At 38.3% G+C, this 16,970-nt stretch overlaps 1 protein-coding gene across 2 annotated transcripts in view; it reads right to left on the reverse strand.

Annotated features, from left to right (window-relative positions):
- Positions 1-3,747: 3,747 nt before the first annotated feature.
- Positions 3,748-16,970, reverse strand: part of ek1 (eph-like kinase 1) — a 54,814-nt gene continuing 41,591 nt past the window's right edge. The window contains exons 11-15 of one of the 2 annotated variants that reach the window (XM_017452696.3): positions 13,536-13,597; positions 12,218-12,427; positions 10,714-10,863; positions 9,545-9,738; positions 3,748-6,606 (exon numbers count right to left, since the gene is read on the reverse strand). In XM_017452696.3, the coding sequence (XP_017308185.2) occupies positions 6,486-6,606; positions 9,545-9,738; positions 10,714-10,863; positions 12,218-12,427; positions 13,536-13,597 (737 nt within the window). In that variant the 3' untranslated portion in view covers positions 3,748-6,485. The remainder of the gene's footprint in view (positions 6,607-9,544; positions 9,739-10,713; positions 10,864-12,217; positions 12,428-13,535; positions 13,598-16,970) is intronic. The other variant, XM_053674966.1, reaches the window with a different exon arrangement.

The following is a 16,970-nucleotide window of genomic DNA, read 5'->3' on the forward strand; positions in this document are numbered from 1 at the left end:
ACCCAAACTTAAAAGAGCTGACACCCTGATTTGCAATGGGGTAATACCCATTGTAGGCTTCTCTCTTTTTTTTCTTTTTTTTGATGAACATGCAGACAGACCTGATCAGATCTTTGTTGCACAGGTTCTGGATGGAAAGATAGCAGGAGGGCAGAAGTGTGCAAGAGTGGGATTCTAAAAACAGTCCTACACAGACCTGTAACCTGGACCACTGAAATAAATGCCTGAAAATGCACAACTCACAAAAACAGTCACGGTTTAATTAACAGAAATGCCCATCTCTGTGGTTAAAATGGCTAATGGTGATGGAGGTCTACTTTAATGCTGACTGATGAGCAGCTGCTTGGAGCTTTACTCTGGGCCTTTTTGCTCCAACTCCAGATGGTGGCCCTTCATCTCACCAGAGCATGATAAGAATAGTAAAGACCTTGGCAGTGTTTGCATGACATTTCATATGGGTCTCACAAGCAACTCCTGGAAGAGGAACAAGAGAATGGAGGGAATAGCACTGTCTGTTTGGATGTGTGTCTCTATATAAGTAGGTGCACATGTGTCACCACCAAAGTCTCAATTCTATCAAGCAATCTTTTTTTTTTTTCCAACTTAAAAATGTGAAATGTCTTCAAATGTGCACTGCTATCTGTTTATTAACAGAACTTCAATAAAATGGCTGACTCTTAAACATGAATGCCAAATTAAACTATCAACATATTAATTGGACATGATGTTCAACAGTTCAACAGGAGAATAAAGAAACAGCTCAACCAAACATGCTAACATCAAGGAAGAAAAGCTATTAAGCATGAATCAGCATATCATTTGCATAATATTAACATAATCCACTGTTAGCAACATTAATGGAACTGTTCCTTTTAAGCAAGGGCGTAACCATGGTATGGACATGGTGGGGGGGGGGTGCCACCCCTTAGAACATAGTTTTAGGATTACAGTTACCGTTTGAATTCATGTCATTTCTGAGTGATAGAAGCTCCCACGGCATGGGGAAATTGTAGGGTGCCGTGGACATCCTGTGGGCAGATGTATTCTCTGCTCCGTAACACACCATGAAACCTACTACACCAAGTAGAGGCGAGCTAAGATGTGTGCAGGCAAACCACACACGCTAACATTTAAACACGCAATCACGACTTTTAAACAAACTCAGAAAGGACGGCTGCCTATGAAACTAAATTCAACACTATATATGTTGTGAATACAGTTTCCCCACAGAGGCTTCCAAGCAGTGCTGTCCTGCCTGCATCGTGACCAGGTGCCGTTATTTTCCCAGAAGACCAATGACTGACTTAGATGATCATTTTAATTTGATAAACTGAATATTCTGTTTAACTGGTGTCATTTATTATGTTAATGTCATCATGCTGTTTTGCTTGCTATGTAATAAGTGTACAAAGTGTACAACAGTATATAGCGGTAACCTGAAACATTAGCTATGTAAAGGGTCCTGGAGTTTTCTTTTCTTAAATCTAAAGACAAAGAAGAAGGAGTAAGCGGTTGAAGATGGATGGATGGAAGACAGATCCGTTGGCAGGGTTCATTAAAGGGGGACATATAGAAAATATTTTGTACTGTATATTGGGGTGGAAAGATTGGTATTTCCTCAACATTGGGGGACCCCAAGCCCCCCAAAGAATGCGTGGTTACACCCATACTTTTAAGAAATTGTGTTAAGCAACAAAATAAACATACAGATGCAATAAAAGCTTCCTCAGGAAGCTGGTGTCTGGCTACGCATCCCGTCTGCAGCAGGTCATATCAGAAAAAGGGTTGCTCTACTTAGAACTAAAGATGCTTGCCATGAAGGGTTTGAATAATTTTGAAACTGGAGAAGTCAAGTTGCATTTTCAGTTGAATTTGGGGAAACCACTTGACACATTCTTTGTGTTAAACTACTTCGATTGCTTTTGTTTGATTTGTTCACTGCAAACAGCTGAAAGTCTGTACATTTTGACAGTAAACCCGATTTGCACTGGTAGTGTACAACTCAGTGTACAAAAATCAATGAAATGGAACCCAGAAATAAAATATTCCAAGCTGGTATAAACTATTAATTCAACGATCAGTGATAGAGTGTGAGAAATAAACACAAAAATCCATTTTACAATGCTGAAAACATAGAAGACTGAACTGGTGATGTGTTGAACAACATTCAACAAGACGACTATAACAGCTAAATGTACAGTGCAATTACGTGGACTGAGTAAAAATGAATAAATGATCTGTGGGGGAATTGGCAGTTGACAGCAAAATGTGGCAGTTCAGAAAAGGATGTTTGCTCTTTTTGTAGGTAAACAATTTTCTCTCATCAGACTTCTACAAACAAATGTACTAAATTAGAGAAATACACAGGCACAATAGGGAGAAGCCAGTAATTAGCTGTGAGAATACTGTACTGTGCACAAAATTTCCAACTTAGAACTGAAAATGAATAAAAGAGCAGCTAATTATGTGTTAGGAAAACAAAAAAAAATATTAAAAGAGTAACATTATGATTTAATTTTATTCACTGTTGGAATTTCATGTCAGGTGTGTGTGCTTGCATTTTGGCAATAGCTCCCTGCTCTCAAATGATATTACTGAAGGAGCTGTTTCGATCATTGGGATGTGCAGCAGTCTGCACAATTTAACCTGCAGTGTTTTGCAAAGACAGGATTATTGATCTGAAATACTTTTTTGCAGCTCCCTATTGAATTATTCTTTTTTTTTCTTCTTTTTAAAAAAAAAAAAAAATCTGAATAGGCACTTATGTAAGGAATAATTGCTGATGAGCCATTGAATTATTAGAAAATAATGCACACCCTAAAGGTGGTAATACCGTTATACCTCGGCTGTGCGTTACTTTCTAATAATTCAATGTACCGGAGTCAATTATTCTGCTTATACCACAGTTACCACACCTCAAGACATTGTTCAGATGTTTTATTTCAAGACGTTTGTCAGGTTTTTGTCCTTAAAACTAATTTATTATGCATTCCATCTCAATCCTCTGTTGCGAATTCCAAAAAGTAATTTTAGAGCTAGTAACGGAGGCTTGAACCATTGATAGCCATTGAGCCATTGACAGAGAGAGAGAGAGAGATTTTTGTTTCATGCTGATAATATAAAAATAAAACAAACAAATAAATAAATATTGACATGCCTGCTTGTTTACAGGGTTTTTCTTTTTTTTTATTACTGCAGAAAATACAACAAATAAATAAACAAATATTGATACTTGTTCGCCGGCTTTTCTGTCTCATTATTGCAGTCACACGTGCTCTCTCTCTCTCTCTCTCTCTCTCTCTCTCTCTCTCTCTCTCTCCAATAACTGCGTATCAATGGCTCAGGACTCTGCCTTGCCTTGTGTCCACATTACCACCTCAGGTGCGCACTGTTATTAGAATAATGAAATGACCCGTCGCCAATTACTCATTACTTATTTCTGAAAAATCTGAATTTCCTGTCATTTTGTCTGTTGTTTAATGTGTGTGCTGTAGTAGACAGTAGGCTATCTTTCCCATTATTTCAGTTAACTCGGCAAAGGGATATGGGACTGTAACGTGGTCGAGACCGCACTGGAACTACTTTAGTTGTGCATTTACTGAAAAATAATTTCACACGTCTGCCAGCCAATCAGAATCAAGAACAGCTCAACAGCTCTGTGGTATAAGCGCCAGTAATTTGGCAATTAAAGAAAGCTCACATTATATTAATATGTGATGGCACAGACGTGCCAGGTACTTGGATGGAAACTCTTTATTCCGTATATGCAAACACAATAAACAAACAGGAATTCTGTTGGCCTTCCTTAAGGAAATAAATAAATTAACAGAAATTTCTGCCTTTTAGTTACCATTGCACTAAACAAATACTTTTCCAAAGTATCATAGAGGAACCACGTAACCAGGACTTTAATTTGCAGCCAGTTCTTCTCAAACAAATGTTTTAATGTACTGCCAAATCTTTGTGGTACATGTAACTGCGGTTACAATACAGTTTTATTCTTCATATTACTCAAAGCAAAAATGAACCATAGATTCATTTATGATAATGTAAAAGGACCATTAAGAAGGAATACAAAAAGAAAAATTCAAATGTACAGTGCCTTCCAGAACTATTGGTACCCTTCATGAAAATAAGTTTAAAAAAAAAAAAAATCCTTACAAGTAATACCTTATGATGCCTGATCAGGGGAGAATAACAACAAGTCTCTTCCAGTAGTCTAACAAGGCTGGAGACTCCTACATGAACTTTTCAAGCTCCTTTAGATTCTAAACTTCGTGTGTGTGGACGTCCTTCTTTGATTCAGGCTGCAGATTATTTGTAGGGGACAAATTCAGAAACTGAGACGGTTGTTGATAAACACTGATTTCATGTCTCTTGAATCATTTCTCTTTTGATTTGATCATCTTGGTGTAAACTCTATCTATAGCGAAGTCTGAACATCCCGGCAGAGGCAAACATGTTTTGTTCTAAAATATTCTGGCGTTTAACAGAATCCAAATGACGTTGATCTTCATGACCCGCTGTACCACCAGTCACAAACAGCATCAATAACCCAATGGGTATCAGGTGCTTTTCATATGTCGCCAAAAATTCTGGTGGTGTATGACCAACAGCTTGATCGTGGTCTCATCAAATCACAATATATGATGTCAGTTGTGGTTTAATGATGCTTTGTGCTTCTTTTTGTGAGACGCTCTCAGGAAAGGCTTCTCGCAATGTTTCCACACCGTTTGTTGCTATGAAACTGGCATTTACCAGTTTTAACAGTTTAAAATGTACAAACACAAGAATGAAGTAAATTGTCTTATTCTAAAGACTGTGATCACAGTGTGTGTGTGTGTGTGTGTGGGGGGGGGGTACCTTGCGCTCATGGGTAGAGTTCGTGGCAATTTTTCAACTGTTTTACACATGTGAATCTTTTTGTTATGGACCTAATTATGCTTAATCATATTTAATTGCTTATGTATTTTTTTTTATTTTTTTTTTAAAAACCTCATTTGTATAGGTAAACAATGCTGTCTATTTTGTGCTGAAAGGTTCTTTGTTTTTTTTTTCTCCCCCCCATGGTGATGGAAAATTTGAATGAATGTGTGTAATGTTTATATAATCATTTTTTTGATGGGTTCCAATCATTTTGAAGAATGGCAATAATTCTGGAGGGTGTGAAGATGATGTTTCAGGTTCTCTTCCAGTTATTCAGCTCCACTATCTTCTTGAAAACATGTACATGAGAAAAAATACAAAATAAAAAAAAATCCTGAGAAACTGTTTAGCTTTTCAGACCTGCAATAAAGCTAACACATCCATTACATTCACTGTACAATCCTGTTCTGTCCATCGCTGAAACGAGGCATCTCCTCGTCTGAGTGTACAACCGACAAAATCCTTGAGGCGCAACATCATGGCTGTACAAACACACATCAAACAACTGTACACTGTAACCTTTTCCCATTCTTTCACCTTAACAGAACTGTAATTTAAGTGTGATACCAGACCCCTTTTTGGAACAGGTCTATTCTGAAGTCTATCATTAATAAGTATAAGGTATTATGTACATGAGAAACATGACACAGGGACTGAATTTTTTTTTTTTTCAACAAATATTTCTGTGCTTCAGCGGCGAAGGTACTGCATGATGATACTCCTAAGAGTGAGTAGGGGAACATACAGCACTATGATGTTCATATCACATGAAACAGCAAGACACATCCAACTCAGTGTCAGTGAAAGAAATGACTCTTAATATCAGTTCATCAAGAAAAAAAAAAAAGAAAATAATTGAAGACAGGTGACACATTTCCTGGTCAAATCCTTATGGTTTTGAAGTATCCAGTTGGTTCTTATCTCTCCATTGTCCTTTGCCTCTGACAGGCTAATTGAATATGAGCACTCTGCACTCCACTCTCATGACGACAGTCTGGATGGCATATGGTGTGACAATGCATCCATTCCCAGTCTGTATGTGTGTGGTGAGGTATCTGTCACCTGCTGGAAAATACTATTACCCTACCATAAGTTCACCTGTGGTCATATAGCAGAAATCCATCCACCTGTTGTATACATACACCACCTACATCAACACTAAAAGCATCAAGTCAACAGACCTCCATATTATTACAAAACAAGTTGTTGTTGTTGTTGTTGTTGTTGTTGTTGTTTTTTTACAACATGTGGTCCTCTCTTCCTCATACTGAAGCTCTTGTTCAGAGTAAAGGTATAAAATGAGGCTCCCCAGTGCTTCCTTTACATCACAGAGCAATTTTCTCACTTCCAGACTGTGATGAGGCTCTGTCTTTAACACTGCCCAGATGCCTGGATGTGTGCCCCTGACCCTAGCCACAAATCAGAAAAGGCAGGCAGATGTGCGTTGTTGATCTCAGTGCTGATCGGGGAGTGGCTGGCTGGAATGATGGACAGGAAGACACACCGGTCTGAGGATGGAGCTAGGAGTGAGGAGGTTCGGCTTAACCGGAGTCTAGATTTTATACCTGCACGTGGGTTCCCTGCTGCTGATGTTGATGCTGTTGTACATGCAGGCACTGAATGCTTGAGAGGATTTTCTTCTGATGGCCAGCCAACACAACTCCAATCTTCCCAAGTTCACTAATAATGCACAGGAAGAGTGAAATTACAAAGAAAGCAGTTTGAAAACAGGTAATCAATTCGATCGTAAGCATCATTCGCATCTGTCTCTCCTGTCTTATCACCTGACATCAATGTCAATAAAGGCATTCGAGTAACCGATTCTCTTGACACAGCTGATCACTATTTATTCTTAGTCAGTGCTGAAATAATCACTGATTAGTTCCGTGAGTTTTGTTGTGTTGGCAAAATTTTTTTTTTATTCAGCATCAACTTTGTCAAACATAAATTTTGTCTTACATCTCTACAGTGTCAGCAACAGTGAATGTGCATCCAAAGTGATATCGGCCGATACCGATAACCAGTACCGATGGTTCTGCATTCTACGCCTTATTATAAATTAATAATGATTCATTTAAAAGAAGTCTGAAAGAAATGCAAATAAAAGCGTTATTCTCGCCATTTCAGCAAGTTGTTTGAGAGTAACTGGTCTCATCAGCAGAAAACACTTCACTCTAATTAACATCAACACACGAACTCAATTCTGAAGAGTAAAGTAAGATTATTCACTTATTGAATGTTATTAATTCATATTAACATTGACTGAATTCTAAAAAAAACAAAACAAAACTCCTGTTAGTCTCACATTCACTCACCACAAACAAAAGCATTTCTACTTCATCATTGAACATCAAACTGGACATATATAATATCAACTTTTCTTAATATATTAACATTAACTGGATATGAAACACACTACTCTACAAATATATTTTTCTGCGCTATATATATATATATATATATATATATATATATATATATATATACTTTTTTGACAAACCATCTTCATTTAAATCTTTTCAATGGTGTACTGGCGCTTTAATCCAGCGCAAGGGTGTGAGAGTGGGGGGGTGCGGGGATCGACTCGACGCTGAAACATCTGCGTCGTAAAATTTACTAACGGTGTAAAATTTTAGGGGTACAGAGCTTACAAACGGCAGTTTTGTTATCATTCCACACAAGAGACATCTTTACAAACAGCACGAAATTGATGTGTTTTCCTGCCCTCTTTTGATTGGCAGGATATAATCGGCCCTGATCAGCGGATGTTTTTAAACTATTGGCCGACAGCCTATAGTGGGAAAAATGGCCTTTATCGGCTGATACCGATTATATATATATATATATATATATATATATATATATATATATATATATATATATATATATATATATATATATATATATATACTTTAAATTATATGTAAGTGTAGTACAGATAATGCGTCACTGATCATTTGCCCTAGTAAGCATCTGAAGATGCATCACTCCAAAAAGTAGGTCACATCAGATGACGAATCAGCATAATTCAGCAAATTCTTTTATAGTTTTCTACATCAATGAATTTGATTGGCTGCTTTAAACTGAAATATAACTAAAATGCAAATAAACTTTGCGGGAGCCTATTCTATTGATGTATAGCATTAATTCTTTGTCTAAATAGAAATGCAAAAAGTTTTTTTTTTTTTTTTAATCTTGGAAATCCATGTTTTTTTGTTTTTATAGTTGCCTAAGTTGCTTAAGTTGAAATGACTTATTAATTGCTTTTGCAACAGTGCATGTAAAAGAGTCAATAAAGTTAATTAATCTGAAACAAGTACAATAATTAAACTTAGTGTTGAATTAGTGTCACATTTTTATTGGGTTAAATAAAAAAAGGATTAATTTACTTTTCCATATTCAATTATTATTGAGATGCTGCTTCCAGCATTGGACCAGTGAGCCTATGCAAGTGATGTAGTCACGTGTCTAGTTTCAAAGCAGAAAGCAACAAAGACGTGAACTGGAGAAAAAAGGGTGTCTGGAGAAAGCTCCCTGCAGAGAGAGTGTGTGTGTGTGTGTCTCTGTGTGTATGTGTCATAGGTAGCTCTCACAGAAGCCTTGGAAGGGCCTTGTCAGCGCTAATCAGTAGCCAGAACTTGGACAGTTAACATGTGCCTTTCCAGATCTGCTAGGATGCATGATTACGATGTAATCCCTATAACACACACCCACACACATGCACACAATCACATCAAGAGGATTTCAGACTCTGCTCTGTCCAAATATGAAGAGTGGCCTGTGCCTTGTGCCTGTGTGAGAAAAAGCAGTCATGTTTCACTTTGATGCTGGTTAGTGCCCAACTAAACAAACCCGGCCTTCATCTGATTCCAGTCTCGAGTCTCTAAGAAAATTTTGATCGGTCATCCACCTGGTTCCTATCTACACAAGCATAACATCATATCTGCAATGTTTTTAACAGAAAAAAAAAAAATGCTGTTCTATGCTAACATCCATTGTCTATATACTTTACACATAAGATTGATGGATGGAAGGGAAAAGGAAACTGGACCCTCATTTATCAACTTTGCATCATAAAAGTCCTAAATTGTTTCAGATGTCTCAAATGCACTGTAATGCACATTCGTTGGCGCCAACAAACCCAACTCATGAAAGCATAACATCCACTACATAAGGAAAGCACACTTAAATAGTTATTTTAAGTCAGATTAACCATGTTTAGGCATACTACTTTTACAGCCATGTTTGTTAAACTGGCTTCTTATCTACATAACCTTTACAGGTCAATTTAATAGATAATTATGATTATTAGCCGTCCAGATCCATGACTACAGTTTGAACCAACCGTTTAAACCAACACATTTTACTTGAGTCTTTATTTTAGATCTGGGTTCTTTGCAAGCCCATGGTCATCACTGTATGTAAATATACACAAATTTGAGCAAACATTCAAACATCCCACATTTTCAAAAGTTTAAACGTTTTAACGCACAATTAAATGATACAATTTAATGAGAAGGTCTGGGTCATTGGGGAATTCACTACTAAATATAAGGGTTTCAAAATATTACTCTGCACAAAACTTGATCTGGAATTATGCTTATCAGCATTTTCTCACCAGACCGTGCTGTTGGCCAGCTGTTTCAGGCTGCTGGGGTTGTGGATCAACTGGTCCAGATTGACGACAATCTGTCCAAACTTAGGCCTATCGCTGCGGTTCTTCTCCCAGCAGCCAAGCATGAGCTGGTGCAACACCACAGGGCAGTCCATCGGTGCTGGCAGCCTGTAGCCCTCATCTATGGCCTTTATCACCTGAAGAGGAGCAACAGAAACATCTGTTTAAAGAAATGTCTTTAAACATATGAACTACTGTAAATAAATATCGTATGTATTTTTTTTTTTTTCCTTTTCTGGAATTTTGTCTCTGACTGGTTTGAGCATTATTACAAAAAAAAAATATGCTGACATTTAACTTTTGTGTATAATGTCACAACAATTAGACAAAAAATAAACCAGTTATGTGCAAAGCTAGCAATTAGCTCAACACTGCATACAGATCACAGTGAATCAGATACACAGATATACAGCATGGATACCGTTTCCATGGGAAAGGAAAGGAACAGATGGGTTTCATATCATGCTGTGAACAAGATTTCCAAAATTCTTCTGAAAGTGTCGCTTTTAACAGGCGTGGAGGCAGTCTCGAGTCCTGACTATAAAGTTGCAAGTTAGTTGTGCTGTATAATTTCCTAATCTTGGTCGGTCCCAGCTTCTTGTTAGAGCTTTTCAAGGAGGAAATAAGGAAATAAAAAGGTTTATTATGTAAAAACTCTGCCATGAGTTAGGCACGATGGATTTCATTTCTGCTACAAAGCAGCCTATAAACAGAAACCTGGAAATGTTCTTAGACCAGATGCATTTAATTGGTTTAGTTTGCAAGACTCAGTTCTTAGTCTTTAGAAGAACTGTTGTCAGGGGAATTAAAGTGCTTCGGCAGAGAAATTCTGCAGGCTGACGGCAGAACCTCTTGATGTTTATATGACAGGACACAGAAAGATCACTGGGAGAGAGCTGGCTATGCAGTAACTAGACTGAGTGTATACAGTATGTTACTGTAAGTGAGAGTAATAAACCTTGAGAAAGAGGCAGAGAAAAGGTGGGGGTGGCAGCTCATAACGTCTGACAGGGTTTAGGATCTCTTAGAATGTTCTGCTACAGACCTCATTGTTTCTATTCTACATGTCACTTGAACTGCACTGTATGTATGTGTATTCTGATTATACTCACATCCTGATTAGACATCTCCCAGTATGGCCGCTCCCCATAGGATATGACTTCCCACATGGTGATACCGTAACTCCACACATCACTAGCTGAAGTGAACTTCCTGTAGGCTATGGCCTCTGGAGCAGTCCACCGGATAGGAATCTTTCCCCCCTGTGACACAAAAAAAAAAATCAACAATAAGCCAACCAAAACCATAAAAAGTTTAAAGAGATATCAGAAACTAAGGTTTCCTTAGAATATATACTAACTCATGGTGTGTCTCAATAGTCAACTTAAACAATATATTCACCTACAACTTTATCATGAACACCTGGACACCTGCTCATTCATGCAATTCTCTAATGATAAATTCTTTATTCAAATATTTTGAGATACTGGACTTTTGATTTCCATGAGCTGTGAGCCATAATCATCAAGATTAAAACAAACAAACAAACAAAACGGCTCGAAATATTTCACTTTATGTGCAATGAATCTAGAATATATGAAAGTTCCAGTTTTTTTTATATATTTTTTAATTAAATTACAGAAAAAAAAACAACTTTTCCACAATATTCAAATTTTTGGAGGTGCAACTGTAGTCTCTTTCATCACTTTCTCAATTCTTGAGAATTCTTTCACCCCCTTTCGTTCTCACTCAGGCTTAGTTTGTTGATCCAACCAGGCTGATTGATGATGGGAGTCTAAGAGAGCACAAATCTATCGCTCCTCATGAGGCATGGGTAAAAATATATTCTATGACTGGTCATACTACTAATGAACATCTGAATGCGTTTTCCCGTGGCAAACTGTCACGTGCACTTTGGTTAGTACGGTGATTACTCTGGATGTGCACATTGGGAAAATTATACACAGTTACATTACTACCAAAAATATATATGCAGTATTTCTGAATTATAATTATTAATTATTATTTCGCCCTGCACCAAAATAATATCTTGGGGGGGAAAATAAACCGATATAAAACAGCTGTGAAAAGCTAACTAGATGCAGTTGTGGAGGAGAAATAGGTCAGTAGTGGCTGTTGCCAAAAGCCTTTAAGGATGAATGTTGATTTGATGGACAGATCAGTGATGCAACTTAATAAAATGTCAAGTCAAAAAGACTATTCTCTCTCGCTCTCTCTCTCGCTCTCTCTCTGTGTGTGTGTGTGTGTGAGACTGTAGTGAATCTATAGAGTATACCGTGTTCTTCTGTCCTTCTGAGTGAATGCTTAGCTATCCACCACCTCCGCTGCCTAAGGTTTTTCATCAAACACACACTACTGACCTACTTTTCATTATACAACTAGATCAAGTACGCCTTTCAATTTTGTTTCATCTTTGTTTCATTTCATTTATGCTGGGGAGGGGAGAGCAGCATTAAAGGATAATTAGAATTCTAAAATAAGCCCGTTGCTGTGAGGTTCCTGGATCATGATTATGACAAGGACAGGTGAAAGACAGAAAAAAAAAACTATATTAGATAAAGAGATGGCAGAATTGTAATTCAACTTGTTCCTCACCCTGGTAGTATACACTGCATCTGGGTCGTCCTCCAGCACGCGGGACAGTCCAAAGTCTGACACTTTACACACCAGATTTCTATTTACCAAAATGTTTCTTGCTGCAAGGTCTCGGTGCACATAGTTCATTTCAGAGAGATACTGCATCCCCGCAGCAATGCCACGCATCATGCCCAAAAGCTGAATCACTGCAAACTGGCCATCATGTTTCTATACACACCACAATACAGAAAAAAAGCATAGCAATAGCTTATGTATGGCTCATGTACGAACTTTACAACACATTATAAACCATATAAATCCTTTATAGATAATTACAAATGTTTATACGTCTTCATAAGTGGTATAAATGTCTACATATGACTCGGTTATATGGAATACACTTCCTGTAAACATGAGTATAACCCAGAGATACACCCTTTTACGTATCGTATACTCTCATCGCCTATCGTATACTCTCATTGGAGATATTTATACTTATGAATCACCATGCGGATGCAGTAAACATCTGGATACCATACAGATTTCCGCTTCTCAAAACCTGTTGTAATTATTCTAAAATGTCGCCGTGCACCAAACCCATTTTTGCCTCACATCAAACCTCTCATTATCGGTATTCCTACAGCTAACAGTCGGACTGTTAAACTGTAATTATCAAAATGAATTGGAACGGGGATCCCACATGACCCTTATGTGTGTTTTCTGAATATTGCACCATATTTACTGTATTAGTTACTGTACAGTGCCCTCCACTAATATCGGCACCCTTGGTAAATATGAATTCATAGCGGTGCCAATAATTGTTGCACACCTTTATTTAACAAAGATTTTTATTTTTTTGATAAACCTGTGTTGTGTTTGCAATCGTTTGATATCCACGAGAGCAGAGTGTTTGTGTGAATTTTTTTAACAAAAGATCAAAAGGTTAAACAATAAAGACAGTTTTTCACAGCCTTCTTTGCTCATATTTACCAAGGGTGCCAATATTAGTGGAGGGCACTGTAACTGACCAATTCTATGTATTATGAAATGAATGAGAAATATTTAATATGTTCCGAGTATAGCTTTTACTCAGAAATGCTTCTGAGATTTAAAAGAAATTGTGATGACTAAATTTCCCTCAGCGTTTCACATTACTCACATCACGACTGAATTGTAAACTGTCACAAGCAGAGAGACTGGGGGCTATACAGAATACACAAGATTAGTCACTAAGCACAATCGTCTGTGGATGATGAGCTGTTTTTGTGTTATTACCTTATTAGCTGAATTTCCTTATCGGCTGTTTCCATTGCAAACGTGAACAAGAAATACTCACCTTCAGAAATGAGTCCAATGATCCATTTTCCATGTACTCCGTTATTATCATCACAGGTTTACCTGTAGATTTGGAAGAAGAAGAGGCAGGCAGTGATGAGAGAGTGTGTTTGTGTGTGTGTGTGTGTGTGTGTGTGTGTGTGTGTGTGTGTGAGAAAGAGAGAGAGTATTTTATATTTATTTCTACACAGAAAAAAGACTCAGACTCAAAAAGACATTGCTAAGTGGCCAAAAGGGTTTTTTGTTCCATATTGAATTAATTACTGACAGAAACGAATGAATTCTGGTAGCACACCCCCATGGAGTACAGCCTCTCTTCTTCTCCCTTCTACCTGCTGCCTGTTACTCATAGTGACAGCCCCTAATCAAAGCTCTCAATAACAGTCAGGCAGATAATTAGAGTGAGCCGTCCTCTGAGAATATTTTTGTCCAGAAATACCATGAATGGTAATGAGTTCCTATGGAGGGACGCAAGATGGGGTAGTGGGGGAGTGGAGGGAGAGAAGGAGGGAGGCTCTTTGGGGGATGTGGTGATGAATTGGCCAAGGGAGGTGGGAAGGGGTGCAAAAATTTGCTAATGGGAAAGTCTGCACTTCGCTCTGCACAGGCAGTTGCCAGCACCGCATATGGGGCTAAATGAGGCCGGGAGGGAAAGAGACGTTCACACCTGTGTGTCACAAAATGATTAAAAATTCTCCCTTGATTCCAGTGCAATAACAGTGCAAATCAAAACAGCTCCAGCCCGAGCCCCCACCTGTTCTGTAGGGCTCGAACAGGACCGACCAAAGGGCAAATCTGCCCTGATTATCAACAAGGGCTGATGAGAATGAGGGGAAAACTCTCCCTGCACGTGCCCTCCACACCCTCAGACACGCCTCCTTGCCATCAGAACACATCCTGATGGTACCCATTATTGCATTCTGACTCACCTCATTCACAGATCTGAGAAATTCCAACTCTGAGAAGGTTGAAAGAAAATTGCAAAGTCGTCCTCAAAGGTGACTCAAATAGCAATTATTGTGAAAATGAAACAGAGTTCTATAGGCTGAATGCTGAGGTTAAAGGTGAAGCAGCCTTAACTGAATTGCTTACTGTCCCCCTTTACTGTAAGATGACACAACTCCATTCTATCTATCTATTCAATTGCATTCTCCAGTCCTGTTGCTTTTGTGTGTGTGTGTGTGTGTGTGTGTGTGTGTGGCTATCATCCGAATGGGTTTGGCTTGCATCTCCAAGCTGTTACTGTTAGTAAAGCACAGCTGGGATTGTCACACTTATCAAAAAGTAAATTACGTGACAAACATGGCAGAGTCAAGGAGTCCTCAAAACAAATTGGGCCTAACAAATCGCTCAACAGTAAGCAAGGCCAATATTCATAAGCCCACATCATCTACATACAGTACTTACATAGCACTGGTCACAACCTTGCCTGGGAATGACAACCATCGCAGCATCCACACTAACACATGTTTAGAAGAAGCTAATAGCATTTTTCTATTTTACAGTTTCTTAAGAAGTGGCGGGAGGCCCTATGATCAGTTCATCATGGCAATTAGTTATGAGCTACTCATCCATGGCCGTGGGTAACGGTGTATATTGATATTGGACAATGAAGCACTCCGTGCTCTTAGCCATGATATATAATTATACTGTCTCGCCCAATGCTAAAAGGAGTGTGATTAAAACAGTGCAATAACTGGTGACTACGCATCATCGTAGATCTGTCTAAATACACAGAACCTGAAACAGACTATTATTTTCAGTCAGAGCATTAAGAAAAGAAGTGAAGTGGACAGTGCATGTGCCTGGATTTTAATAGTTCTAGAAAGTCTAGATAAATGGTGTCATATTACAGATATTATACTTAGAAATGTCAGCATGAACATCATAGTTCTTATAATAAACAAAAGATAAGTTTGTATGTATGCATGTATGTACAGTCAGGTCCATAAGTATTTGGACGGCGACACAATTTTCGGAATTTTGCCTCTAGACACCACCACAGTCGCTGTTTAAATGTAGCTGTTTAAGCGTGCTGCGACCGGTGATAGCCGTAGGTATCATTACCTGCTGCTTGCCTTTAATTCATATAGCCACTGATGTGGTACCCCTGCTTTCTGCCAAATCACAACAATAGTGCTCGTATTAAAAAAAAGCAATCCGACAGTGGCGGTGTGATGCTCTGGACAATGTTCTCCTCGGAAAACTTGGGTCCTGGCATTCATGTGGATGTTATTTTGACACGTACCACCTACCTAAACATTGTTGCAGACCAAGTACACCCTTTCACGGGAATGGTATTCCCTAATGGTAATTTTTGCAATGTGGCAGTGCGCGTTATCCAGCTGGAAGAGGCCATCAGGAACATGACAAAAGAGTTCAACTTGGCCTACAAATTCCCAGATCTTAATCTCATTAAGAATCTGTAGGATGTGCTGGATAAACAAGTGCAATCCATGGAGGCCCCACCTCGCAATTTACAGGACTTCAGATCTTCTGAAGTCTAGGCCTTGATGGGTCAGAGCTGTTCTGGCAGCTCAAGGGGGACCTTTATTATATGTATATAGTTTATTATATGGTATTATTTGTAGTGATGACGACGACATTGTAATCTGGTAGTTGGCAGATGGCACATTGCCACTGTCTTAATTTAAAAATAATCCGTTTAGCTTGCTGAAAAACAGAAATTGGTCATACTGCGAATGAAAAACATAATCAATGTTGAAGAATTAAAATGTTAAGATGGACTAGGACGCATAAAATCATTTTATAATCACACCTTGACACACTGAATCAAAATCAGATTCAGTCATGATGTGCATTGAGATTTTCACCCCAAAACCACATTATCAGAGAGAGATGGAACTCGAAATCATTCAGTTAAAACAAAATTAAATCAGTGTTTCCATCATAATTCTTGTCACAAAGTTTACATAGCATTATATATTTTTATTATTATAGTATTATGTTATATAGTTTTTCAACGAAACATGCATTTGGGCCACTTTTCTGGGCACAGACTAGCCCTTATGACAGACTACAATGGATTTTCGAAAGGGAATCCCTACCCTCTTATTGGAATATAAAAACAGTCAAAAGTAAAGCTCCAGGTCAAAAATAATCCCATTATGATGCTCCTCTCTCTTTCCCTTTTCCACTGACCAATCACTAACCCAGAAACCAACAAGAAATTTTTTTTAGCTCCAAACTCAGCAGAAGTAGACAGCCTATGTACGTTATCAGATTGAAAATAACCTACTAATCTTGCAGTGCACAATGGGTTTATCATGGAGACCATGACTGCTCAGTGGTTTTGTTAAGACAGGCTGGAGGACGGCGGTGTAGTCTAGTCCCATTCTTTAACGGCTGCTCTATTTGCATTACAATGAGCTCAATCATGGTCTATTTTTCTGTCGCATGCGATAATGATACACCA

This window comes from Ictalurus punctatus, chromosome 23, assembly GCF_001660625.3.
Source record: "Ictalurus punctatus breed USDA103 chromosome 23, Coco_2.0, whole genome shotgun sequence".
NCBI lineage: Eukaryota > Metazoa > Chordata > Actinopteri > Siluriformes > Ictaluridae > Ictalurus > Ictalurus punctatus.